This window comes from Alligator sinensis, unplaced genomic scaffold (genome assembly GCF_000455745.1).
Source record: "Alligator sinensis unplaced genomic scaffold, ASM45574v1 scaffold1414_1, whole genome shotgun sequence".
Lineage (NCBI taxonomy): Eukaryota > Metazoa > Chordata > Crocodylia > Alligatoridae > Alligator > Alligator sinensis.
Genome location: NW_005843240.1, coordinates 1 through 27,310, shown reverse-complemented (window position 1 = coordinate 27,310; position 27,310 = coordinate 1). Strand labels below are relative to the sequence as shown.

At 39.6% G+C, this 27,310-nt stretch overlaps 1 protein-coding gene across 1 annotated transcript in view; it reads right to left on the bottom strand.

Moving 5' to 3' along the window:
- LOC102370516 (sodium channel protein type 2 subunit alpha-like) overlaps positions 1-27,307 on the bottom strand; it is a gene marked incomplete at its 5' end in the record, with an annotated part of 86,768 nt that extends 59,461 nt beyond the window's left edge. Inside the window, 9 exons of the mRNA XM_025194544.1 lie at positions 850-967; positions 8,326-8,778; positions 9,570-9,926; positions 11,251-11,424; positions 15,451-15,689; positions 17,364-17,496; positions 21,809-22,156; positions 22,869-23,159; positions 27,191-27,307. Of these exons, the coding sequence (XP_025050329.1) occupies positions 850-967; positions 8,326-8,778; positions 9,570-9,926; positions 11,251-11,424; positions 15,451-15,689; positions 17,364-17,496; positions 21,809-22,156; positions 22,869-23,159; positions 27,191-27,307 (2,230 nt within the window). The remainder of the gene's footprint in view (positions 1-849; positions 968-8,325; positions 8,779-9,569; positions 9,927-11,250; positions 11,425-15,450; positions 15,690-17,363; positions 17,497-21,808; positions 22,157-22,868; positions 23,160-27,190) is intronic.
- Positions 27,308-27,310: the final 3 nt, after the last annotated feature.

The window sequence follows — 27,310 nt, the reverse complement described above, 5'->3', positions numbered from 1 at the left end:
ACCCAAACTACAATATTTTAGGCAACTTAATGTCCTGTTAAACTAGGTTTTTATAAAATATACATAATTTTGAGAGTTGCAAAGAAAATGTCATAAATGATTAAGCAATATGTTTTTTATATATATTCCTTGCATTTTTTTTTCAAATGTTCATAATGGACCAAGTTGATGGGCCAGGACTTTCCATAAACTTCATTTCTACCTAACAAATGAAAATATGTGCCTGGGCTGCTAAAAATATTCTGGAGTCAATAAAAGAATGAAAATATAGTAATAAAAATGGGAAGCACAAATTAGAAGGAGGGTAAAATTATGGAATAATATACATTTTAGTTATAATTTAATGTACTTTGAGATTTCATTAGGCCTCAAAAGTATACAGAGACCCTCAGAAATCAGCAGAACTCAAATAAAGGACATCAATATGTGCAGGAAAACTCCTTTGAAAGAATGCTGTGTTAGAGATTGATCTTGCTGGCTTTATACATAAGACTAATTTAATTAAATCAGGAACTACACGTGTGAGTAATGGTTTGCAGGACAGGGTCTCTTGTTTGTTAAATAATATTAAATCTTAAGCTTTTAATCCTTGAAAGATAATGTGCATATGCCAACTTTATGCATGTTGAGGAGTCACAATGGGCATTTCCAGTGTGTAAAATAAAATAGGCCTCTACATTTGGGCAAGATCAGAACCTTTTATTGCACCAACAAGCACACCTTCTCAAAGCTCTCTCCTTCTGGGAGAGGTGTCTATGATCCCTTGAAACCCAACCTATTTTAAGTACTGCCCATGTACATAGTGGCCAGTACTAATGTGAACTGATAAACCAAATATTTTTTTCATACCTTCTGTAAAACAGGCTTTTGGTTCTGATGTTTGTTCTGGTTCAACCTCTGCTTTTTCTTCTCCAGCAGGAACAAGATCAATTGTACTTCCTTCAGAGGAGCTTGAAATGTTTAACTTCTGTAAATAAAATCCCACAATAATGGTCTCAGTTTTAAACAAGATATTAATTTTGAACTGCAATTAATATTAAGCATGCAACACTGTGCTCAGAGAATAACAAACAGCAAGTATTGGTGGCTAACTCACCACTCCTGAAGTATGTATATGCTGAATCTCCATACTTGCATATGTGAGAATGGGTTATTTTACTTATGGGTTTTTTAAATGTTTGGAGTAAAATTAGTAAGGAGTTAGTGTTACTCAAATTATGATTTTTATTACATAGGTTTCCTGATATGTATTTTATTTATTTGCAATTGTGTCTCATTTGGAATAAATAGTGCAATTCCACTTTAAGTCAACTCAACTCACTGGGTGCATCTACATGAAATGCTAACTGCACCATACCCTAATAACACTTCACAGAAGCATGCCAGGCAAAACCCATGCTAATACACTACTGCGCAATAGTATTAGGTTACTGCACAGTTAGTGTCTGTAAAAATCCACGTGCCGGCACCGATGTGCACTAGCACCAGTTACTGCTCATTGATTTAGTACTTGGTTATTTAGTACTTAATGCACAGAGCATTAATGAATGTGTAGATGCACCCCCTCAGTATCCTACAACTGATTCCAACTTTCATTATGAGACTCTTCAACCTGAACACGTGAAATCCTGAAGAAAGACTATTTCAAATTGACAGCCATCAAGATAAAATTATAAATCCAGTATATATTTTTTAAAGATTTATTTTTAATCAGCTGCCATTTTTAAAGAAAGATACAAAATTACATAGATAATTTTTCTTCAACATTTTAACCCATACCCAAGGTAGCTATCTAGTTTTACATATCTGACAGAAAATTTATAAGTGGGATAGAATTACTATTGATTTGCCCATCATATAGATACATATATTATGCTAATTTTGCTTTAGCTACAATATAAATGAGAACAAAATAGTAAAAGCAGCACCATATTCCTCAGTGTAAACTATATTTTGGGCATGCCGACATAACTTAGCCACTAAGATGAACTACTTCAAAAATACTGAAATGAAGTTCAATAATATTATATGACTGCTTTATAGATGTATTGAACTATAACTCAAATTATGCTGTGAATGGCATATCCATTTTCCTGTTATGACCAGACCAACAGAAAGCTGCACAGAAAGATTTGTATGAGTAGAAAAATATAAATTGACAAATCTCTGTTTAAAACTCTTCTTAAACTGCAATCATCATTGACACTTGAACACATATTATATTTCATAAAAAATACTGGTAGACTTCTGAAATTTCAGAAAAAGAAAAAAGCATGGTAACTCCACTTCAATGGCAATTATTTTGCATTCTCTGTTGACAATGCACATATGTATTATACTGTGCATTCAGAAACTACCTTTTACTCTGGTACACATACCTATCCTGTCAACACATTTGTAATAAAATATTTATTTTCTTAGAACGTTTAAATGATCTCAATGATGGTAGTTCTAAAGAAAACTCATATTCAGACATACATGAATTTATTTGGCTGTCCTGTAATCACAGCAAGACAACATATGCAGTATAATCAGAGTCTTCATCCTCCAGATTTTAAAGCAGCATTGCTTTATACAGTTAACTTTAGGTAAGTATGAGTACCAAATTAAATTACAGTAGTTTTAATTACTGCATTCTCTGACCTGTCACAATGTTATTACCGTGTACTGTACAACATCAGTAATGGCTTCACTGATACAGAGCCAAATGTAGGGGAGGAATGATGTAAGCACATTTGTACAACATAGACTCAATTGCGTGAAAATGATACTAGCAATCATATCTAAAACACACTTGCAACATTAAGAGATACTTTCTGTATACTGCTGCTTTCAGCAGATGAGTTAGAGACACTATTCCAATAAGTCTTTTTTAATTTAAAAAGAGAAAGGACAAATTCTGTAGCGCACAGTACAGAAATAATTTTGTTAATATAATTGAATCAGTTATTTCCTTATTCACTATTTTTGTAATCAGACTATGTGGAGTACTGCCTCCAAATTATAAATAGGTTGATAAATGCCAATTTTAAATTTCACAAAAAGCATTACTTCAAAAATATTTCAAGTAAATTCAGTCCACAGTACCAATAAAATATTTTTGCTGACTCTATGGAAACTGAAGAACATGCTCACTTTCAGCATTATACAATTTTCTTAGGACTTTGCTTTCATCATTCCATCATGGATAACATTTATATAGCAAAATGCTGCAGCAATGACAGGCTAAACAACACATGTGAACTGGATTATAAAACAAATCAAGCTGTCAAAAGCAAAGGATCAAATTTTTAAAAAGAAAAACATAAAAAAACCCCATAAAAACAACATGATATTTTGGATAACCATATTATATCAATGAGCAAAAACTTATTATAACAAAAAAAAGCCTCTTTTCGCTGAAACTGAGCTGTTCATTAAGCAACTCTGGTAGACACTGCTGAATTCAAGGCTGGGGACTATGGATCTAAAGTTTCAGCTCAGTAAAAGATGAGCAGTCACAAAAATATCTCAGCATCAGTGTTCACATGATATGTATTTAACTTTAACATATAGTAGATAACTGTAGAAATTATTTTATATTTCTTGTGTTACATTATATTTACAAAGTACTGTATAAGAGTTTTCCTTGTAATATAGATCTAAGTAAAAGCACAATGTGGTACAGTTCTCCAACCACCTCTAACACCAGTTGCAAGTCCAGAACTAGGTGAAGGCAAAGCCCAGAAATGTCAGGACATCTACATTTTGTTCACTCTGGTTGTACTTGTATGGGACACCAAACAAAATGATCATCTCTAAGGTGCCTTCCTGCAACTGATGGGATGAAATATTATCTTTATTTATAGTTTTGAATATATACACAATATTTTACTTATAAATACATATATAAATATGTATTGCCTTACATTTATGACCTGCACAAGAACTTAATTTATCCCCTTCAAGGTAAGTTGGATAAAACACTCTGCCCCACCTTATTCCATTGCCTCTGTAAAAACTTCTTAAAAAGGCAGGACATCATTTTGTCATGACAATTCTTTAGATGATAGTCAGAACCCCAATGCCATTAAGAGTACTCAAAAGACACCTGAGAATCTTCCTACACCCAATGTAAGTGATGCAGGATTGTACAAAAGTCCAGATGAGCAGACGTGTTACTTGCAGAAGGAGTACTTCAGTTTCCATCAACTGACAGCAAGTTGCATTCTACCACCATTATGATGAATATTAATGAGGATAAAACTTAAATAATAGTTGGGTAAAACCTTTAAGTATTTCCACTAGATTTTCTGCGTGTTACATCTTTTGACCTAATACCTTCTATTTTTCTAACTCCTATATGTTTGTTTGCAATCTTAACTCTGAATCTCACGTATTTCTTTTTTGTTCTAATTTCTACATTGTGATAATAGTGCTTTTCCATTCTGACAGTGGTCAGCAGGCTTTTTAGGATGTAGGCTCGAGTAACCCAGTTTGGACCAGAGGTGGCTAGGTCTAGGTCCTAACCTCTGCTGCCACTTTTCCCTGTGAAGGCACAGGGAGAGGGCCCACAGCTTCCACTTCTTCCTGCGGTGGCATGGAAAAGTGACTACTGCCAACGCTCCCTGCTGCTAGAGCCCCATGTCTGTCAGCTGGATCCAATGGCTCTGCAGGCCATAGGTTGCCAACCTCTGAATTTCTATATTTTTATTTTACACCTTATACTCCATGTAAAATTTTATGTTTGGGATTATGTTTATGTCTGCCTATTTGAATAATCTACTGGACTAAGTTCACAGGAACATACTTAATCAATGAAGAACAAAGTTATTATGGATGTTATGATGGAGTTAACAGCTCTTGATTTTTCAAACATCCACATTCCCTACTCTGTGTGCTATTGCTTTCAATGGGACTATCTAAATGCATACTATTAAGCAGATGGGAGATATCTGCAGGGTTGGGATCTTTAGTGCCAAGATTTGAGGGAAAAACTGTAACCTAACCTTAAAACTTAAAATGAACTAAAGGAATAGTCAACAGTTTCTAACAAAAGTTCAACCTAACACATTTTAGCATCCATACAATCGAGTTCATTATGAAAGTAACACTTTTAATTACAAGATAGTTGGATGTTTGGTTTAACTTACTAATGAATATAAAAAGTCAAGAGATAGATCATCTCTGTAAATTTAAAAAATGATCCTCTGATAGCTTCTTTTAACCTTGAAAATTATCACTTTATAATCCAAATTAAAAACATCTATATAACATGCAGCTCATATCACTGAAGTGCTATACAAGAAATACCAGGATGATGTAACAAGGAGAGACAGAATCATGTTGGGGTTGCCCCCTGAACATGCTGTGATGTAGGTCACATGACTGCTTACAGAGCAGCTGTGCATGTATCTATTGTACTGCAATGGATGGGGAAGGAATATACTGTAGCTGATTAGCATGCAGGCCAGTCAATATTTATTTAAAAAGTGATCACATATGTATGATTTGTTTAGGTAACCTGTGTAAAAGTGCTGACACGTTGGTCTGCCTGATTAAAAAGCACCAGAGCTGCATTCTTGATTGATCCAGCTTGATTTTACTCCTGTGAGAAGTAAAAATGGTAGGAAATGAAGTACAAAATACAATACCTCTATTTTTCATCCCTGGAAACAGCAAAAATATGGTGTCCTAAAGCTTTAAAAATATTTTTTTAGCTATGTTACAAATTTGCAAAATATAACAGTTGATTAAAGACTTCAACCCCTATATATCCATGGACATATCAAAAGAGATTTGATTAGCAGAATATTTGAAGCTGTAAATGTATATTGGATTTGGAATGAATATTTTAACATAGTGAAACACCTACAACCATACAATGATTGTAACAACTTATAAATTTATCATTCTGAATGACCAGATCTTTTTATATTATTATTCCTAGTCTACTAGCAAAGCAGGAAGTGAACACAGAACAGTGAAACATAATGGGACAAATTCAAATTCCATTACATTATATTTATCATTTTAATTATGCATTAGATAGTAAAATGTTTCAAGTACTGTAATATAAAATTGAATTATATATAACATATACAACACTGTAAAAGGAAATTTCATATCTAGATAAAAACCTTGAGCTCTAACGTGCAAAGTCTACTTTCTAGCTCACATTGTTATACAAAACATTTAAACCAGAAAAGGCATCCCAAGGACTTCTCTAACATATAGGTATACACAGATGGCAGGAGCTACCAGACCATCACCTATGTAACCATCTCCATCCCAGACACTGGAATGTTGGAGGACAAAAAAAGAGGTAGGGAGCAAACCTCTCTACTTTCTGGCTGATCCTGGACTGGAGCCAGCCAGCCTGGGCCATGTGCCCAGCAACAGTTCTGGGGAAAAAACCGTGGACTTCAGGATCTTATGACCTAAAAGTCATTTATTTTTAGTTAGACAATTAAAAAGAAAACTAACTAAAGTAAATTTACTGATTTTGAAAATACTGTGCATAAAAGGTATTTTTACTCTGCTAACTGATGTCTCGCACCTCTCTTTGGCCAGGGTGATCACCTGAGCCCATTTCCACAATTTGAAATGAAAAGAAAAGTAGATAATACCACTTCCAGAATAGGCTTTTTGTTCAAGCCTGAGTGTAAGAGGTAAGCAGGTATGGAATATATTACTCCAGTTATGAAATACAAAATAAGTAGTAGTAAAATGTCTTCTTCCATTGCCCAGGATGCATCATTTCACTTTGGTGTAAAAAAAATTCAAATAGAAATATCAGGAAAAAAAATCATAATACTTGGAAGCACCGACAGTACTTCTAAAAAAACCCCCTAATCATGCCCCATCCAAATCCCTTAGTAAACTAACCAGCATCCATTCTTCAAATCACTAATAAATTACACACTTGGTTAATTTATGTGTTCAGTTAAAAATCAGAGGCACTTACAAAGTACAGCACAATTAAACATTAAAAGCTATTGTGAATATTTTAAAAAATCTTCTGTTAACTTCTAAAGGAGGTAGTGACTTGGTGCTTGTCAAGTGGGGGCCTTGTATCCTAAAGAATGAGTTTGTAATGGCAAGGTTAAAAGCCGTCTATATCCTTTATGTCATGACGAATAATTGCAAAATACACATTTGCCTGTTGCCTGAGAGATTAAGATGGTGTGCAGTGTTTGCAAGCTGGATAAAATGCATGGAATACATTATCTTTTTATAAACGACCGGTAATAATATTTGAATGAAAACAATAATATTCCAACACTGTATACCTATTACAAGATAATAGAAACAACTATAAAGACTTCTAACTTGTCTTAAGTAAAGTCTGATTTGGTGACAATTTGATGACGATAAATGTTGGTAACTTTTTTAAAGAAGTACAGATAATTTCAACTGAAATTTCAGTAGGTTAAATTTATCCCTGATCCAAAAATGCATTAATCCTAAAGCAGGTCCAATCTGAGCAGGTCCAAAGTAGGTCAGATTTATGCTTGTCAGTTCAGAACTTCTACAGATGACAGTAAGAAGTTAGAAATGTTTTAGGTTTAGCATTCTGATTATATGTTTCTAAAGCTTTGTTGGAGATGTTCAAATTAAAATACTATTCTTATTCTTTTTCTATAAAATAGTATTAGATACTATGGCTAGGGACAGACATTCAAAAATAGCCTGAGCTGAAATTGACTCAATCTTTGCAGGTTAGTCTACCCTTCCTAGACTGAACTGGCTTGAAACTGCACAGACATTCCCTCTAGACTGAAGAAATGCAGGCACATGCCCACCCTTCTCTTCCACAAAGCTGAGCTGAGGGGTGGAGGGGGGGCATGGCCAGGCCCCTGCAGGACCTCTGATTAGGGAGGGGTTTAAATCCCCACCCTGGCCTGCACAGTCCCAGGCTTTTCCCTGCTCGCTGCTCAAATTAATTTTAAGTGTGTTAATTGAATTTCATCCTTACTTCAGGGAAAGTGTCAAAATATTAAAAAAATAATACAGCTAGGACAAAGGATCAATTTCTTATGTATACAAAATAGAGTACATACACATATTAGGTTGCATAAGTGTCAGTATAGAAGACAGGAGAAATTACTAATTTCAATACACACACACTAAAGGCTTAGACCACTTTTATGAAATTGTAACTGGCTCCACTATTTCCAAATTTTCACTTTGACACATATGTAACTTAATTCCTAGTAGTTCAATTCTGTGAAACAAGGAATACCTGCAATTACAGGCCACAACCATATATTTTTATCCTATATTCTGAAAGAACATAAATTGATATCAAAACCCAGAACAACCAAAAATATTTTCAATTCCTACCTCCTTGCCTTCCTCCAGCTCTGACTCACTGCTGAATTCTTCTGTATTTAACTGGTCAAAATCAGATTCTCCAACAGCAATTGGTACTGTAACAGTAAGGCTTGGATTGTTTATGAATGATGCATAATCACTGCCAAGCACAACACTAGTAGTTCCATTTTCATTTTTGCGATATCGCAAGTCTTTCTTTATTTCAGCTACAGTATGGTTTGAAATACAACCGTCTTTCCTATCTGTTAGCCGATCAATGGATCTTACTTCATCTGGAGCTTGTTGTTTTCTGAAAAGAATTTTTTGGATGCATTCATACACTTCTCTTTTCACATAATCTATTCCTTTCTGAATCCTTGTCACGGCAATCTGGAGGTTGTTCATTTCATTATCATCATCTGGAGCAGCAAGGTTGTCTGAGCTAAATGAGCTCAGCAGCAAGGCCAGAAAGAGGTTGAGTACCTAAAAATGAAGAGAGAGAGCTAGGATTTTTTTTCTTCTCTCTTCCTCGCTTTTTTCAGGTCAGCCATGATAACAACAAATTACTTGTATAGTTTTATCATATATGCTTTATTAATGTTGACCAGGATGGAACTTGTTTTTGAAAATTTTAAAATGGAGTTGTACATTTAAATTTACTGGCAGAACCTGATAACATCATGTTGGACTAATATACAAGTAGGAAGAAAGGAGTTCAGAAAATATATTCTGTCTTCAACCATTGGAGAAATAGCTCAAAGCCACTTGGCTCCTCCAGTCCACTGGAACTACAATGAAACAGAGCTTTCTCAGAAGTTGGCCCAAAAACTGTGGAATGAACTCTCATTAAAAACCTACCACTTCCTGTTTTGTACAAAAATTGTGTTTTGACAGTGCCTCTTTTAGCAAAAATTCATCAACATATGCATGAATATAACTAAAAATAATTTAAAAAACCCATTTCATTCCAAATGCCAATGTCCCCAAGCAGAAAATGAAATTAAAAATACATGATGGATATTATTAGTTGCATTGTTAACACATTACTGAAAAGCACTCAAATACTTAGGAAAGTGCATGGCAAAAGAACCTACAGAGAACAGAACAGGCAACAATAGCTAATGCACACTTCTGACCCAATATAAATAAGGACTGTTGAATCATACAAAGATCTTTCCAAAATAAACCAAAACCTTAAAAATTATTATTATTATTATTATTATTATTATTACACTTATCTCCAAATGAATTCTTGAAATGTTCTGGTTACATACCACTAGGTTTCCAATCACCATGACCATCATGAAAACAATAAGGCACATAGCTTGGCCTGCAACCTCCATACAGTCCCACATGGTTTCTATCCATTCTCCACAAAGCACTCGGAATACAATCAAGAAAGAATGGTAGAAGTCATACATGTGCCAGCGTGGAAGTACACAGTCTTTAGAGATCTTGCAGACACATTCCATGTAGCTTTTACCGAACAGCTGCATGCCAACCACAGCAAAAATGAAGACAATGATGGCCAGCACCAAGGTCAAATTTCCAAGAGCCCCCACTGAGTTACCAATAATCTTTATAAGCATATTTAGTGTTGGCCAAGATTTTGCCAATTTGAAAACTCGCAGCTGAAAAGCAAGAGTAAAGAGACCATATCAGTAATTACAAAAAAACTGTTGAAATACTTTTAGAACCATATTCTATGAATTGATTACAGGAAGGAAGGCAGGCAGGAAGGCAGGCTCTGACTTGAATTTTTTCTGGCTTCTATTAGTTTTAAATCAATAGCACCACTGATACCACAGCACCACTGATGGATACTCTTCCCATTTCTAATTTTCATCAACAATTAAGCCTCACAGAATTTTGCAACATTCTACTGATCAGCAACAGAAGAAATTATACTATTGACTGTCATTGTTCTGTCTGCTGCAGTACCTGAAAAGTCAGGTCATCTATCTACTACTCTATCTTCACATTATTGGAGTATTATAACTTGATATAATGTTATAATACTGAATATGATGCAGACTCTTTAGAAATATGTAGGGAAGGGAGTGGAGAAGAAACAGGACATATCAAACTATTAGGCTTCTGTTGAAGATCAGTTTCCTTAAAAAAGTCCAAATAAGAAAAATTGATTAGAAAGGACCTCCGTGACCCTAAATCTGGAATTAAAAGCCAGTTTTAAAAAAAATTACAAATATTTGTGATTCGGGAGGGAGGGAAGATGACTTAATTGGAGACTTTTGTAACATCTGATCTAGAAGAAAGAAAAGTATTTTATGAAACATTTTTATTTCCAAATACTGAAGATTGTGACAATTCAAGAGAAAAGGGAGCACTTGGTTAGTTATGTCTCAGCTACTTAACTGCTATTTTGAAAATCCTTGGCATAACACATTGTTGTTCACTATCACTGGCTAAAAAAAAAATCGATTTCACACATGTTTCTTAATGCTAACTTTTGTTAATTTTTGTGATGGGAAGCAACAAAGAAACCCAGTCTTGTCAAAGAAACCCAGTCTTTGAAGAGTTCTATTATTTTGATATAAGCAACACAACATAAAAATAAAGATTGTAATTTCTCTCTTTAACCTTTCTTAATACATCTTTGCCCAACACACGCTTGCTGGAATTAATTACAAAAGAATAAGATCATTATGCAGCCATGCTAACATGAATTACACTGTAATTAACATTGCTTCCAGCTGAATCACTGTTTAGCTGTTTGTAAACCATAATATTGCATAAACTGTTTTGTGGTAATGATGTAAATAACTTTTGGATTACCTATTTCTACTGAGAGGCATCATCCATCATCTAAGAGAAATTACATGTGAAATGAAATGGCTAAGAAACTGAACTCCTGTAAATACACACATTTTGAATTACAGGCACAGTGTACTAATACCTGTATATTTAGTTTACATTGTGTATTATTATATTTACCAATCTGAATGATCGAAGAACAGATAATCCATCCACGTTTGATAAAAAAAGTTCCACCAAACTAAGAGTAACAATAATGCCATCAAAAATATTCCAGCCTACTTGGAAATAATAATAGGGATCCATGGCAATTATCTTGAGAACCATTTCTGCTGTAAAGATTCCAGTAAAAACCTGAATGGAGAATATAATTTAGTATTTTTATACAGCTGTAAAACAGCAGATCAAATCAGAAGACAAAAAATAAATTAAATGATAAACAATAACTTTATTGTAGCAGAATGTAACTACACTTGTATTGCTACAGAAGTATGCAGACATATCTGTTATATCAGTATCACCTGATATCAATACAACTGTTTTTCTATTCCCCTAGAGGAGTAGAATTTTGTAGTGGCAGGAATCTGGGGAATCACTCTTTCATAAGTGTAACAACTGCAAGATAAATTTACTCTTGTTTTTATGACTGACTACATGGACTCCTCCATTTCTAGTGATTAATCAAATAGCTGTCTATTTGCCTGCAATCAAGTGCAAGAATTCTTGATTCATTATTACCGACCAAAGCTGGCATGCAGTTTAGAACCCTGTACATTAGTGAATGGTAAATGTATGTATTGAATTCCATGGAGCTACTATAATTGTAGTTCATTTATAGGAACAGTAAGGCAGTAAAGGCTGTCTGCACCATAATATGATGAACTCTGTGATTGATCCAGGTAGCTCTTAAATTCTTATGCAGGTCAAAATCCATTTTAATAACCTCCATAACAATGTATGTTGCTCCCCAGTCAGCAAAGGCCAAATAACCTGGTGTGTTCCTGACTTATTTCATTTTGTCTAGATAAAATGTGATTATAAGGAGTTTGTGAAACTTCACCTTGACTAGATTCAATTTTAAGAAAGAAAACAGTTATGTGTGTGGACTGGTTTATATAAAACTCTCAGATAACAGTAGGTGGGAACTTTGGGTGAGGTCTAAGAATAACTGTATGTGTCTAGACAAGATGTTTACTGTGGAGTTGCCTAATTCACTCTGCAGTAAATATCTTAGCATCTACACGTGCAGTTGCTATTAGGATGAAGAAAACTAAATACTCCGCATTAGGTTAGTACTTGTAAATTCTAACAAGTGCTATTTATTAAATACTGCTGGCTCTGACCCACATTGAAGCACCCTTGTGCCCCAGCCAACTGCCCTGAAACACACTGAGCCGGGTCAAAGAAGCCCTGTGCTGGCAGGTTGAACCCTCTCAAGCCCCTGCCAGGAGGGGCTGCTCCAACCCAGCTCAATGTGCTGCAGTCCCAGGTACATGTGTAAATGTGGCGCCCAGGAGCAATAAACACTAGCATGGTATGAAGTGCTGGAGTTCACTGCTTTGCATTAATTACACATGTAGGCATGCCCACCTTGTACTTCTACAAATTCTGGGGCCTTAATTTTTGCTAAACTTCTAGTTAATATAATGGCCATCAAAAGCGGAGTCTTCATCAACAGGTGGTATGGGGTGCAGCTTGCTGAGGGATCAAAGCAAGGACCCTTTAACAGTAATAGTAGTATATAAAAATATGAGGAATGAGAGGAATTACTGAATTGAGAGAAAAATATGCACAAGGTGTTGCACGATTTGTGCCACTGTACAGCCAAAACATGACCCGAGATAGGAAGGTGGCAAGCAGCTATTGTTACCAGATGGACTTTTACTGTATTGATGGAAAGCCCAGTTTGCTGCCAAGTTGGCAAACTGTCCAGTATCGTTGAAACTGGTGGTTTTGGTGTAGGAAGCTGGTCTTGAAATTCTCAGTGCGTTTCATAAGTCACTGGCTGAAGCTATTCTGCTTTGGATCAGAATATTCTGAAACTCAGCTGAGCTGCTCTGTTCAGCCAGCCAGCATTCAGGGTATCTGATGTAAAAGTATCAGGTTTTGGTCTGACCCTTGTTTTGACTGCTAAGCAATGCCACGAAGACTCATCAGGGGTCATGTTGATAAGTACCATCAGGTCTAAGTACTGAAAGTACATGAGATGTGTTGCAGGATGTTCATGATCCTGTACCTTGTGTCATTTTCCTGATGACCATAGTTATGAGGATTGCAGGAAAAGGAGCATGCCTAGTGTCATGTATCCATCAGGGATATAATACTATAAGCCCTAGAAGCTTGGCTGCCTCCACTATCTTCATCCATTTCCATCTGTTGTGTGCCTTCATCCTCCAGTAGCCCACCATTAATTTCTGTAGGTCTGACACTACACCATCTAGCCATCTTCACATCTTGATCGTCCAGGCAGCTTTTGGAACAGACTATCTAAAATTTGTGGTATGTTCTGAACAGGATTACCTTTGTGCCTGATCAGTACCGTAGCAAGAGAGGGGTGAGCAGGGTGACTGCCCCGGCTGATGAAGCAAAGGGGCACCAACAGGTAAGTTGCAGTCGATATTTTGTTATAAATATTTTTTAAAATTTTGGCTGATGTGGCCGATAATGTTGTTGATAAAATGTTACATGCATGCACACAGCCACAGCATACATGTGTCCAGCTCGGAAGCTTGGAGAGCAGCATCCAGATGATGAGTCTGTTGCCGGTGGGGGTGGGAGAGGGGGAAGGAGTATGGGGGAACAGATTGAGGCCTCCTGGTGAAAGAGGAGAGGGGCTGGGACTGAGGCAAATGCTGCCCAGCTGGGGAAAGACGTGGGACGGAGACACAAGAGGCTCGTCGAGAGGGGCATGGGGAGGTGGGGCAGCTCCTGCCACTGCATGCACCCCCAGGCAAGCATGGTGGGGGGGGCTGTCCCCCCCCCCCCCCCCCCCCCCCCAATCTGTGTGCAGGGCAAGAGCAGGCTGCTGCTGCAGGCTTGCCTCAGATGCCAAAATTCCTGGCTACGTTACTGGGTATGATACACCTACCCATTTGCAAAATATATTATGTAAAAACAAGTCTTTGACACATTATTTAGCATTGCTGGAAAACTTCATGCTAAAGTCGTCGATCAAGGTGGTTTGCCACCCAGGGATATGCAAAGCTGCTATTCATTCCCAAAGATAGTTTTATAACACAATGGACAGGATCTTTCTCTCACCCACCTTGTCGGTCTGTTACATGATTGTCAGTCAGTATTTGAATAGTTTATCCTTGAAGGGAAGGCAGGATAGGTGTACAGGCCAAATAGGGCGTTCTAGTATCTATGATGCTTATGGACAAATAAGTCTCCTGAAGAGACTTCAGCCCCTACCATGTAATCCAGGTGAATGTTAATTTCCTGAGCAGACATGTTGACCACCAAAGTTCTGGTCAGAAGAGGTTTTGAAGAAGTGTCTGCCTGAAGAAGTTTATTCTATCAGAATAACAAGACTTAGTTTGGGAAAATAACCATAATATCCATGCTGGTTAAACACGCCATTCAACCACACATCTGCATAGATTGATTATGTCAAGCTATAATGCATATGATGAGGTCTCATGTCCAGCAAATCTGAGACACATCTTCTCTGGTGTTTTTGGGTGGGCTAAAACTTGACTGATGATATCTGTTACTGTTTGGAATTCTTCCTGTGAATTTGGAGTCTAATACTTCCACTGTGAACTCTATCCTGAGTTAAAATGGTTTATTCCTTGTTCATTTTGACATTTAGTCATGTAAAGAACCTAGGATTGCTTGAAATGATTTGAGTGGCTGGTCTGATCTTTTTCAAATTAGTCATATACAGTAACAACTGCCTTAACCAGCACCTTACAAGCCAGCATGCTCTATTAACTGGGTCTGTGATGCGGCGGGAGGGGCAGTTACGCCCCGGACGTGGCGGAAGAAGCAGTGGCACAAAAGCCTGTTCGAGCCTCTCAAATAACCTGCATATTTTGTTATCTGGCACCCCCCATTCCCCACGGGTGCCGGTTAACAAATCTTTTACTATACATAGTTCTAGATTCCTTTTCTTCCTATGTGAGCTATCTTGGCACTTTGTGAAAGCCTATGAGGGGGCAGAGAAACTGTCTTTTATGAGAAATCCAAATACTTCCAGTGACACAGATATATGGGGGGAAGAAATGAGCATCTTGCAGGTTAAATCTCAAAATACTACTTGTAATATTTTTTCAGAGTAATACTATAATTTAAAATGTTTTGCAGAACACTAAAATAAAAAAAAATATTTTAGAGAAATTGTATTCACATATCTGACATGTAATAAGATACACTTACCAGGTTTCCCACTACAAGCACATCATGAAATTGTACAGTCATTGGATAATGTTCCATGGCCATAAAGAGTGTGTTTAAAATGATGCAGACGGTAATAGCAAGATCAACAAATGGATCCATGACAATAACATTAACAATGCGCTTTACATTTAACCAAGGTTCCCAGCAGTCCCAAATCAAGAAAGTGTTGGCAAATTTATACCAGCAGGGTGGGCATTTTTGCCTGGATTCTTCAAGTTCTGGAGTACAAAAAAAAATGTAAAGACAAACTGAAGAAAATATTTATTTATTTTACTTTTATTTTAAATCTCTAAGGTTGAAAAGTGGAGAAATGCCATTAAAAACTGTCAAGATGTATAAATATTTTTAAGTCTTGAAAACTTTTCATGGGAAAAGTCATTCTTATCAGTCAAACACATGAGTGACAGAGAAGCAGTGATATAAGTAGCAATATTGCATGTTGAAGTGTTGGGAAATAAAAGACAGAGACAGTTGGTCTAAAGACCATATCATATGTTACAGGTAGGACGTGTGAGCTGCACTTAAAATGTGAATGTCTACACATTGAAGTAGTAAAACACATGCTAAGTGTAATCATATTGTAACATAATTTCCAACTTTTCATGGGAGGAGTACCTCCAGGTCATCTTAAATAACACATGATCAGCCACCGTTGGGCTGCTCCCCAGAGATAAACGAGTTCAAAACTCCAGTGCAGTGGGGGGTTGGCTGGCACCACAATCAACTGATTGTCGATTCTACCCGCACAGCAGAGTCTTGAACCGGTCCCGGTGCAGTGTGGGTGCTGGTACTGACAATCAGGTGATTATCGATCCTGGGCCCAGCACCATACCAGAGTCTTGAACTAGCTCCAGTGTAATACTAGGGCTGGGATGGATCATCTGACTATCAGTCCCAACCCTGCACCACACAGAAGTCTAGAACCAGCTCTAGTGTGATGCAGGGGTGAGGAACCAGCTCTAGTCAGTGCCAGTGGGGGGATGTGGGGAGAAGGGACGGTGAGTAACAGCTGACTCCAGCCCTTTCCAAGGTAGGCTAAGATCTTAGTAAGCATTACCATGCAACTGCTTAAAACACATTCTAACTTATAATGCAACATGGTAATGCTTACTATGTTCTAAATAAAACACATGCTAAATGTCCCATGCACCAGGGTCCTTAGAAACAACTTATGGGATCCACGTTAGATTTTGAGTATGGGAGTATATTTGTGCAGGTGAACATAGTGCTAAAATGCAAGAAAAGTATAGGAAGATGAAGAAAACATGGTAACAATATTTTATCTTGAAAAAGGTTCCATTTGATTTTTATTTCTATTTTATTACTTGATTACCTTATTTTCAAAGGTACTTTGATTCTTGGACCTAAATTATAACGAGAATGACATCAACACTGTAATGAATCAGAAACCTATAAAACATCTTGTGTAAAAAATAAAGGGCACATTCACTTCACAGGATAGGTAATTATGGAAAGCATTTCACTTACAATTGCTTCTCATTGGCTAAATCCATGCCTTCTACTTTCAAGAATACATTTACTTAATGCAAATTAATGTTTTCTAGTTAACATTAAGTTTCTGTTATATAACTAGGATAGACACTTCCCACTAACAAGATTGTCAGAAGGGTCTGAACAGCATAGAACTGATACTCTTGAACCATTTCCAAATTAGGAATTTTCTCTTTCCTCATTTCTCTTACTAGTTTTCCTTTACCCAATTTTCATAATATTCACTTCCTAAGCTATCTTTTGTTTTATTTTTTACACTGTTTGTTTTTTCTCTACATACGTTCTCTCTTGAGCTACAAGCTCAAGTGAGTCTGAAATTAAACAAAGTAATTCACTTGTATTTGTATTTGTTCATTTGTAACAAAATAATTGTTACATACCTTCCATTGTGTTTGTGAGTATGCTGGCTATACTCATTGCTCTTTGTCTTATAGTAGGGTCTTCCAGCAAATCCATTGATACTTGATAGGAACTAGACCGCCTCTTTCTTATTTCTATTTCTGTAGTAGTGCTCTGAAAATAATATATGGATGAATTAAACTTCATAAATATTGTCGCTAGGGACAGAAGTTATACATAAACTGGCTTACGTGATCAGAAATTGGTTTAAACCTTTAAGAGAACATAATAAGTTCAGTGCACACAAACCAGTTTCAAAGTGGCCAAAACTGGTTTAAGATAAACCTGGTTGAATGTAATATCAGACTTAACTGATTTGGGTCAAACCGGTTTATGCAACTTCTGTTCCAGACCCCCTTCCTGGTTTAAGTTAAATCAAAGTCCTTCAGTATCCCAGCATGTCCTGCAGCCCTGGGCTGGGCTGTGCTCTCCACTCCAGAGAGCAGGGCTAGCCCTACCCCTCTGCTCTTTAGCCTGAGCAGAGGTGGGGACATGGCCAGACACATTTCAGCATGGCCCTGTTAAGGCAAAGTGGGCAGAGAGAGGGTTAATTCTTCCCTCCTCCCCACCCCACTGCAGCTGGGGTCTTCCTGTCTGTGGCAAGCAGCGGAGGGAGCAGCTGGGGCTGGCAGACCCCAGTTGTGGTCCCCAGGTGCAGAAGGGATGCAAGGAAGAATAAAGCTCCTCCCTACCCACATGAGCCCTTGCAGCACCTCCGAGCTGGCCTGGGTAGCCCACTGCCCAGTCAACCACCACCTGTGTGTGCCAGGCCATGCTGTTCTCACTGACAGGGCTCAGCTTCCCTGTCACTGAGCTGCAGCCGGTGGAGAAGGCCCCATGCCAGTGGGCCAGCACAGCCATGTGGCTGGCTTGGCTGGGGCTGGGCAGGCCCAGCCTTGGCCATGGGGACAGAACCATCCCCAGTGGCTGCGGCTCATGGACAGCCACACCCTGCACTCAGGCTGGGCTGTGCTGGGCAGCACCACAGAGAACCCCCATTCCCACCCCACAGTGGCAGCAGAAGGGGGGCGGGGGAAAAATCCCCCTCCAGCAGTGCAGAAACCCCCCTCCCCACCCCATAGCAGGGAGGAAGAAGAAGCAGGAAAAGTCCCGCTCCAGGGTCGGCAGTGCTGCACAGAGCCCCCCTCTCTGTCCTGCAGCTAGGGGGGAAGGTGTGGGAGGGGGAAGAGTCCCCCCTCAGGAGTTGGACAGCACCACACAGAGCTCCCCGCCCCACCCTGCAGCCCCGCTCCCTGCCCTGTGGTGGTGGAGGAAAGGGAGAAGCAAGAGGGGGAAGAGTCCCCCGAGGCCGGGCAGAGGAGCTGTGTGCCCGGATTGCTCCTGACTGTCAGGGAGCTGCTCCAGCGGCCAGAGCTCTCATTCTCCTCCTCCTTCCCCACCACGGAGGTCTGGCCATGCTGCTGTCTGGCCACGCTCCCTTTTCCCCCATCCTTCGGAACGCTGAAGGCCATGGTGCGGGTTTAAACCCCTCCTCAGTTACACTCAAGCCTGCCCCCCCCCTCCAATTTAGCTTCCCTGTGGAAGGGAGGGCATGTTCTAGTGCCCCCTGGCTTCTGACCTGCGCCATTGCAGGCGTGTGCCTGAATTTCTAGAATTAAAAATGAATGTCTATCCATTTGCAAATTGGTTCAATTTCTGCAGGTTAAACTAACCTGCTAAGATTGAATCAATTCAGGCTCAAGGTTTTTGAATATCTGTCCCTAGACTGTAAGCAGATATCACAAAGTTTCTCTCATAAATCTTTCAGCTTCAAGGAATTCATGCTACATGCAGCTTCATGCTTATGCAGTCTATTAGGTCAGACTTCTCCACTGTAATATTAAACTGGCACTTTCAAAAAACTCTAATGAAAACATCTGAAGAGTATTAAGTGCCACATAAATGTTAGGTATATAATTCTCATATTACAAATGTGAAATAGGTAAATATTATTGTGTCACATAAATTGGAAGATATAGAGTTTAAGCAAGAAAACCAGTGTAACACAGTCTGCCAGTGGTATAAGTAGAATCAGAAATCAATCAAGAGTTCCTGGCTCCTTGTACTATATATTGTGCATTAGGTCACACTTTCCCATTATACCTACAATTCCAGATTAGTTCAAATGCAAAATATATTCAGCAAATAATAATTACTGTGAATAAACTTTATGCAACAATTATTTTCATGTAAATGCAATTTGAAAAGGCCAGTCTGTATCTCCCTTTCAATTTGTGACTAATTTTATTTATGAGATACCCTTTACAATGACTATCTGATATCTCTGATTTACTTTTATATACTATGATTCAATTAAGAATAGAGAAGTCTGACTTAATTGAACTAAAGTTTGCCAATGCCTATCTATATAGGGGAGCAATACCTTGAAATTACCAGTCTAAAGTTATACCGGTACTTTCAATCATACCCTGCACCTACATATGAAGGGATATGTAGGTACCTTGGGGTATACAAGCACATTTATACACTTCTTAACTAAAAATAAATAAATCTATAAAAACCAGGAGAGGAGAACAAAAAAATCATGTGACTGATAATCTCGAAGTCTGATTTACTGAATGAGCATGTTCCTTTTAAAATATTCAATTTTAAGCTCATATCAAATTTTCAGAATTTTTGGGAAATACATTAATTGCAGGCATGGTTTATTGTTTTGTAATTATTTGAAATCAGATCTGAAAGAGAGAACAGATTTTCCCAACTTTATCTGTTTCAGTATGTAGCTCAGGTGCTTCATAAGGATATGCACAGATTCTGGTGTATGGGATGGAGTTTCTGTTAGATTTCATCATTAGGTGCTCCTAACTAATCATGATCTTAAGTCTCTTCACTTACAACATATGCGTAGCTCAAAGCCTTCTTCTTTTGTGGGGCTTTTACTGCCTTATTAACTTTTCCTACCTGGCTTTTACAAGATGGTGATAGTGCTACAGGAAAATGAGTAAGATGCTGGTGCTGCTGCTACATACTGGGTGTGGCTATATATGCACATTTACTGCACAGTAACCAAAATTACTGTGCAGTACGGTCACACGTCTGCATGTTCATGCCCATACTGCACAGTAAATATGGTGATTTACAATGACGTGAACGTAAATTTGATACTTGCAGATATCAAATTTACGCCTGATTAGTTACTGTATAGTAATGCACGTATAGACACCTTACTGAGCAGTAACACTGTGTGTGTGGACTGACTTGGGGCAAACTTTACTCCCAAGTTAGACCACACACAGCACTAATGAGCTTTATCACTTGCACGTGTAGATGCTGGCCTTTTCCCGCTTACTGCACAGTAAAATAAATGCATGTGTAGCTACGCCTATGGACGACTGGTGCTACCTGATTCAGGGGGGGCACATGCCCCCTGTGGCCCTTCATGCCAACCAGGGGAGGTGGGATCCCCCTGTGGCTGATCGCACCAACCAGGAAGCATGAGTGGTGTTCCTGGAAGTGCCAGTGGCATTTCACCTGGTGCCCCCACTCCCTGACCGGAGCTGGCAGGGACAGCACTGGCGCTCCCGCCTGTCCCCCTGCCCATCACCTAAGTGAGAAGCACTGCCTGTGAGGAGGTGCACCAGTGCTCTTAGGGGCTGCACATGCACCCCCTACATGTCACCACTGGCCATGCCCACAGAGTTTTCTCTTGGTTCTTGTGAACATGTATACCATGTCCTTTTGTTCACTGCCTTTCTCCTCTACAAAAAGTCATCAACATTGGGGGTGAGCATGAAGTGTATATTAACATATTCTGAAATGCTTCTAGGCAGTGAAACCTCTGACCATGTCCAAGAACAGAATAGATTTGCTAAAACTTCAGGAACTCTCAAATGATGCCTAAAGACTTGCAGGGTAGCCTCATTTACACACAAATAAATCTGTGTATAGACATGGGGAAGGGGGAAACAAAGCAATAGGCTTTGGTAGAAGACTGCCAGAAAATGGAGACAGTGGAGGCTTCTGGATGAAAGCAGTAAACTGAAATAATATAAAAAGGAGAAGGAAAAGATATATACACTACTTAGGAAGCCAAATGAGAAGCACATCTAAGAAGAGTATATGATTCATAGAACTAAGTATACAAGTCTGTGCATATCCCTACTGCACAGGTAAGTAGCAAATGGTCATATACTGCATGTTCAGTATTTTTTGTATTTCAGCCTGTTAGTTCAGTATACTTGCAAGTAAATATAATAGCATTATACACAATTATATTTTCCTAGAAAATCTATTTGATTATATTAAAAGGTACTGCAAGATGCAGAAACATTCACAGCTTGGCCAACCGTTCTCAAGGGGCTCCATTCCATAGAAACACTGGCAGGTGCAGGAACAAAGGCCATTATGCCTGTACTATTTAAAAATTCCTTACATTGTCATCACTAGTTGCTTTATCTATTATCACCTCTGGCAGAAGTTGTCCAGTAGGTGACAAAAGAGAAGGTTGTCGATCAGCCAAGGAAACCACACCATTGCAATCCACAGTGCAGTGCATCTTCCCATTCACTGAAAGCATTGGTAACCTCCTTGATGATCTACTGGCCTGACTAATGTTACTGTTGCGCCGTTCACCATGCCTGCATGGCACAAAGAGGGAACCTCTTCTACTTCCATTATCTTCAAAAGTGCTATGCTCATCATCAGCAAAGTCATTTTCTGATCCTATATCCTTTCCCTGACCTCTGAAACTGAACAGACTTGTTCTGCTGTTGCGCCTTGGAGAAAAAATGGAACCACGAATGCTCAGCAAAGACTGCAGAAAGATATAAATAATATTATTAGCTGAAAATATACATTATCTTTAAGTACAAAGCATGTATGTCTCAATAAAACCATGACCTAGAAATGTTTCTCACACAAGACGCTTTCATAAACAAAGAATTTAAGCTTGGGAAACACACACATAGAACATATTCACAATCATCAGAAATCATTATTTTTGGGGTGACTACATTTCTCTATGGCAATACTTTTAATGTTACTCTGTTTATTTAGTAATGTAAGATTTCTGTACATTGTATACATATTATAATTTGTTTAGCTTACATAAGGACTTTTTAGTTAAATATACAAGAAAACACTGATAACTGGAACATACTATTTACATGTACTATAACTTGCATCATCTACGGACCAGTCAGACCTGAGAAGTGCAAGAAAGAATGATTCCTGGACTATCCTCTTCAGATAGCTGAAGGCAGAGGCAAGAAGATTTTTATCTGTGGTAATGCTAACTTCAGTGCCAATGACTACCCATACTTATAATATAGATACTAAATTGTTGTTTAATTCAGATTATTTTAGTGAATGCTGCAGTTTACTTAAGTAACAAAAGCAGATTCTTGCCTTCAATTGTCTTCTTTTGCAATATTAAGCAAAATCACAAAACAATTGGTGCATATTACCATAATTTCTATGTCAAACTATGATGCTAAAAATATCATTTTCACTACCCAGAACACTACCTGATGGGGTGAAGTCAAACGCTTTTCATATGTGAGCTTGTTCCCATCTAATGAGAAATGGAAACCTTTTCTTCTGATACTGCCATCTGATTCAGATTTTGGAAGCTTTCCATCCTTCACTTGGTCCTCTCCTGCAGACAGCTCTCTCTGTCTTCTTTTCTTCCTTCGATTTCTCCTTTCTTTAGCACTCTTTGAGCTCAACTTTGATGCTTCTGAAGAACTCTCCGAAAGTCTACCAATCCTACCTTCACCACTGAAATCTGTTATTTCAAATGCAGCTGCTGCTATTGCCTGTTGTAGCAAGGGGTTAAACATTTTTGTTAAAAACAAATATCAAATATATTTAATTAGCAAATGCTATAAAACAATAAGATTTTACTTAAGTAGTAAAAAAAACTATTTCTAGAGACCATAAATGTACTCCAAATGACTTTTATGTATAGGGCCAACTCCTACTCCTTTTATGTAAGTCTTCAAATGCAATCTCAAGGATAGCAGGACATGGAACACAAGATGCCACGGATGTGTTAGCGGCAATTCTATAGTTAAGGTTGAGTTCTGATTTACATTTAAATCATAAAATCAATCTCTGTTTTGTGAGATAAATAGAAGCATCTTTACCTGAAAGTTCAGCAAAAAGTCATTTGAAAATTAAATAAATATATTAGTTTTAAAATCAAATTAATCGTGCATTAAATAATTATGAATGTACATTACTTCAAAGCTTTGTTCTTAAACAAAGTTTGCCTCTGTTAACCTTTTTTATGTTCTGAATCGGGGAAAGCAAAATATGGCCCATGGGCTGGATTTAGCCTGTCAAGCAATTTCATACAGCCTGCGGGTGCCCACCAACTAACTGTACCCTGCCCAGCCCACATGCCTTACTCCCACCCTCGTGCATGGAAAGGCCCAGCCCAGCCAGCACATAGGTTCTGGGCAGAGCTGCTGCTGCCACTGTTGCAGCTGCCAGGAGACCTGCTCAGCTTCCCTGGCATCCAGTGGCTCCTCCTCATCTCTCTGATGTAGCACTCACTTTGGGCAGCAGGTATGAAGTTACAAGGGTGGAGGCAAAGGGAGAGGGAGCTGCAGCTGGATGGGAGCATGGACCTGGCGGGAGCACAGAGCCCATGCTCAGGGAGGCATCAGGAGCATGGACCTTAGCTGGACAGGATATGGGTGTGAGGAAGGGTGTGGGGCATACCTCCATGGCATACAGCCCCTGTTGCCAGCGGCAACAGCAGCAACAGGCAGCAGGTGCTCAGGATGCTCATGGCCTGAGCAGGTGCAGCCACCTAGCAGCATGCAGCTCTGGCCAGCACTGCACATGGCAGCAAGGAGCGCAGCCAGGCCACCCCACCTCTATCATGCAGGGCTGCCTGCAACATGCGTACAGCTCTCAGCACTCATGCGTCACCAGGGGAAGTCCTGCACAAAGGAGCCAGCTGACTTCCAGGGGGCGAGGCACCTGACAAGAGTCAGGGCCACACTTGCAGCCTTTGACAGCTCACCACAACGCATTAAGCTAAAATAATTCCTCACCCCTGTTCTAAATGATATCCAGAAGAAGGAAAAGCACTGTGGCACCTCACAGACTAACTCAGAGAAGCACATGTTACAGCAGAGGTGGGCAATTATTTCTTCTGGAGGGCCACTTAATGAGTTTTAGTGAGGTGTCAAGGGCCGCAAGGGTAGCCCTATTCCTTGACAGGTGTACCACCCCGAGGTTGCCACTTTGGGACCAGAAGTCCTGTCCCTAACCTCTGAACTTTGTCACTGGAAGTCCCTCCCCTTACCCTTGGAAGTACTCCTTGGGGGGGGGGGGGGATTGCCATCTTGGAACTGGAAAAAATCCAAATCATATACTAAAAATCAAACATCTACTATAAAATATTTTAATTTTATTTAAAAAAATATTTTTTGTCCTGATATATGTGTGTTTGTATAGTGTATATAGAGGCAATTGCAAAATAGCTCAAAATAAAGTCTTATTCTTGCATGGGGTGTGTGGGGGAGTGTGTGGGGTATGGTTGGGGTAAGTGTGCATGTGTGGGCTGTGTGTTTGTGGGGTTTGTGGGAGGGTGTGGCGAGTCTATGGGGAGTTTCTTGTGGGACGTGGGGGGGTGTGGGTATGGCAGGGTGTGCATGTGGGGCCCCACACCCCTCCCCCATGATGCACAGCTCCTGTTCCTGGCAGCAGTAGCAGCAGCAGGTACTTGGGGTGTTCATGGCTCATGCAGGCAGAGGCCCCTGGTGGCACACAGCTCTGTCCAGTTCTGGGATCTGCACATTATGGCAGGGAGCAGAGCCAAGCCATCCCACCTCCACCTCACAGGGCAACCTGTGTTCTGCATGCAGCTTTCGGAACCCAGCCAGAGCCACACACCATGGGGGGTGGGGCGGGGGGAGGTGGTGCACAATGGAATCAATGCCTTAGCTCCATTTGCTGCCATCACATGCATCTCCAGGGACTCCAGTGGGAGGAAGCCCCACACGATGGAGCTGGGCCAACCCAGCCTCCATGCTCCTGCTGCCCTGACCCCACACTCTACACTCTCACCCAGCTACAGTTTCTCTCCACTCACCTCCACTTTCCTACCTGCTGCCTGGAGTGCTGCAGCAGGGACAGGAGGAGCCGCCACTGGAGGCCAGGGGAGCTGAGCAGCAGCCCTGCCCTGAAACTATGTGCTGACCAGGGCCTCACATGCCCAAGGGTGGGAGCATAGCACACTGCCTTGGCAGAAGTGAGCAAAGCTGAGCCCTAGGCAGGGCACAGCAGGGCAGGCTGTGGGCTAGGCTGGATACAATTAATTGGTGGGCACCTGCCCATGTGCCAGATGAAATCACCTAGAAGGCTGGATGTGGCCCATGGGTCATATTTTGTTCACTCCTGTGCTAGACTACTTTATCAGATGCTCTGCATGGATTTCTATCAAGCAGGGGTACTAAATAGAAAGGAACAAGGGCATTTAAATAAAGGATAGGGAAAGGGGAGAAAAGGAGCACTCCCTCCTTCCCACATAGTGAAAACGAACTAAAATCTTATGTAGAGGCTATAGTTCAAAAAATTTGCTTATAATTTACCATATTGGCTTGAATCTAAGATAAGATCTTTTTACCCATTTAGCAAAGGAAAAAAATCCCTATTTTAGATTCGACTAGGAGCCAGACAAGCAGCTGATGGCAGTTCTGGATGGGGCAGCAGGTAGGGGTGCATGCAGCAGGGGGAGCATTTAGGAAGGAGTCACATGGTGTGGGGGCAGAGTCTGCGAGAAAGGGTATGCAGTATATGAGGGAGCACAGGGGAAAGAGCATGTAGTACAAGGAAGAGTGTGGGGGAAAGAACATAGGAAAGTGGGGCATAGTGTAGGCAGGATGGTGGGGAAAAGGGCATGCAGTGCTGGTTGGAGCATGGGGGAAAAGAGCATGTTGAGGGGAGCACAGGGAAGGAGCGTGGGGAAAAGGACATGTGGACCAAGGTGGTCATGGGGGAAGGAACCCATGGGGGGAGCTGCTGCAGCTCTGGCCCCAACCCTGACCGAGGCTGGAGCCAGAGCTGCAGCTATTGCTTGGCCTGGCCGGGGATGCCATGCTCCTGGTCGGGACAGAACCAGAGTGGATAAAAATATAAGGGGTGGGGGGCAGGGAAGGGGGCAGGCACCAAAGGAGGACAAGTGGCAGGAGAGGAAGGCACTGGAGAGAACAGGTAATAGGGGGGCATGCACAGTAGAGCAGAAAGGGAATGACAAGGGAGGGACAAGGGGCATGGGGCATCAATTTCCTTAACAGTACTGTCCCTGCAGCAGTGGTGGGGGAGAGAAATTTAAGAGGACCCTCCAATAACTAGGTTCTAGCTGTGGAAAATTAAAACAAAATTATCATTTTCTATATCTAGAATCTATTATCTAGAAATTAATAATTGGGGGAACATCTTAATTTTGATGGCATCTTGGATTTGGATAAATATGGTAGTTAGGCTTTTCACTCTCTATCTAATACTATCTAGCATATTTATAATTACAAGGTACACAGACAAGCAGAATTAAAGTCATTCCTTGAACAATGCTAAACAACTTATGATAGGAAATGCAGTCTTGCTTGCATAATTGATACTGATTTTTTTTCTTTTTTTTTCTTTTGAAACTTCATTACCAAGTTCAAGTTAAACATTTCTTGAGAGATTTATTCTTCAATGTCTGTCTCAAGCATAATAACCTATTTCTTTCCTAATGCCATGTTTTCTATTACTAATACAGTGCTGGCTATAAAACAGTAAGTGAGCAAAAAATACATTAGAAGTTTGAGCCTTTCTTTCACAAAGCTACCTGAGCTTCTTCTTGTTGTTTTTTCAGCTGTTCAAGCATCTGCTGAAATTCAGCCTCTTTCTGTTCTGCTTCTTCTTGGGTTGCTTGATTCTGTTCATCATAGGCCATGGCAACAACAGC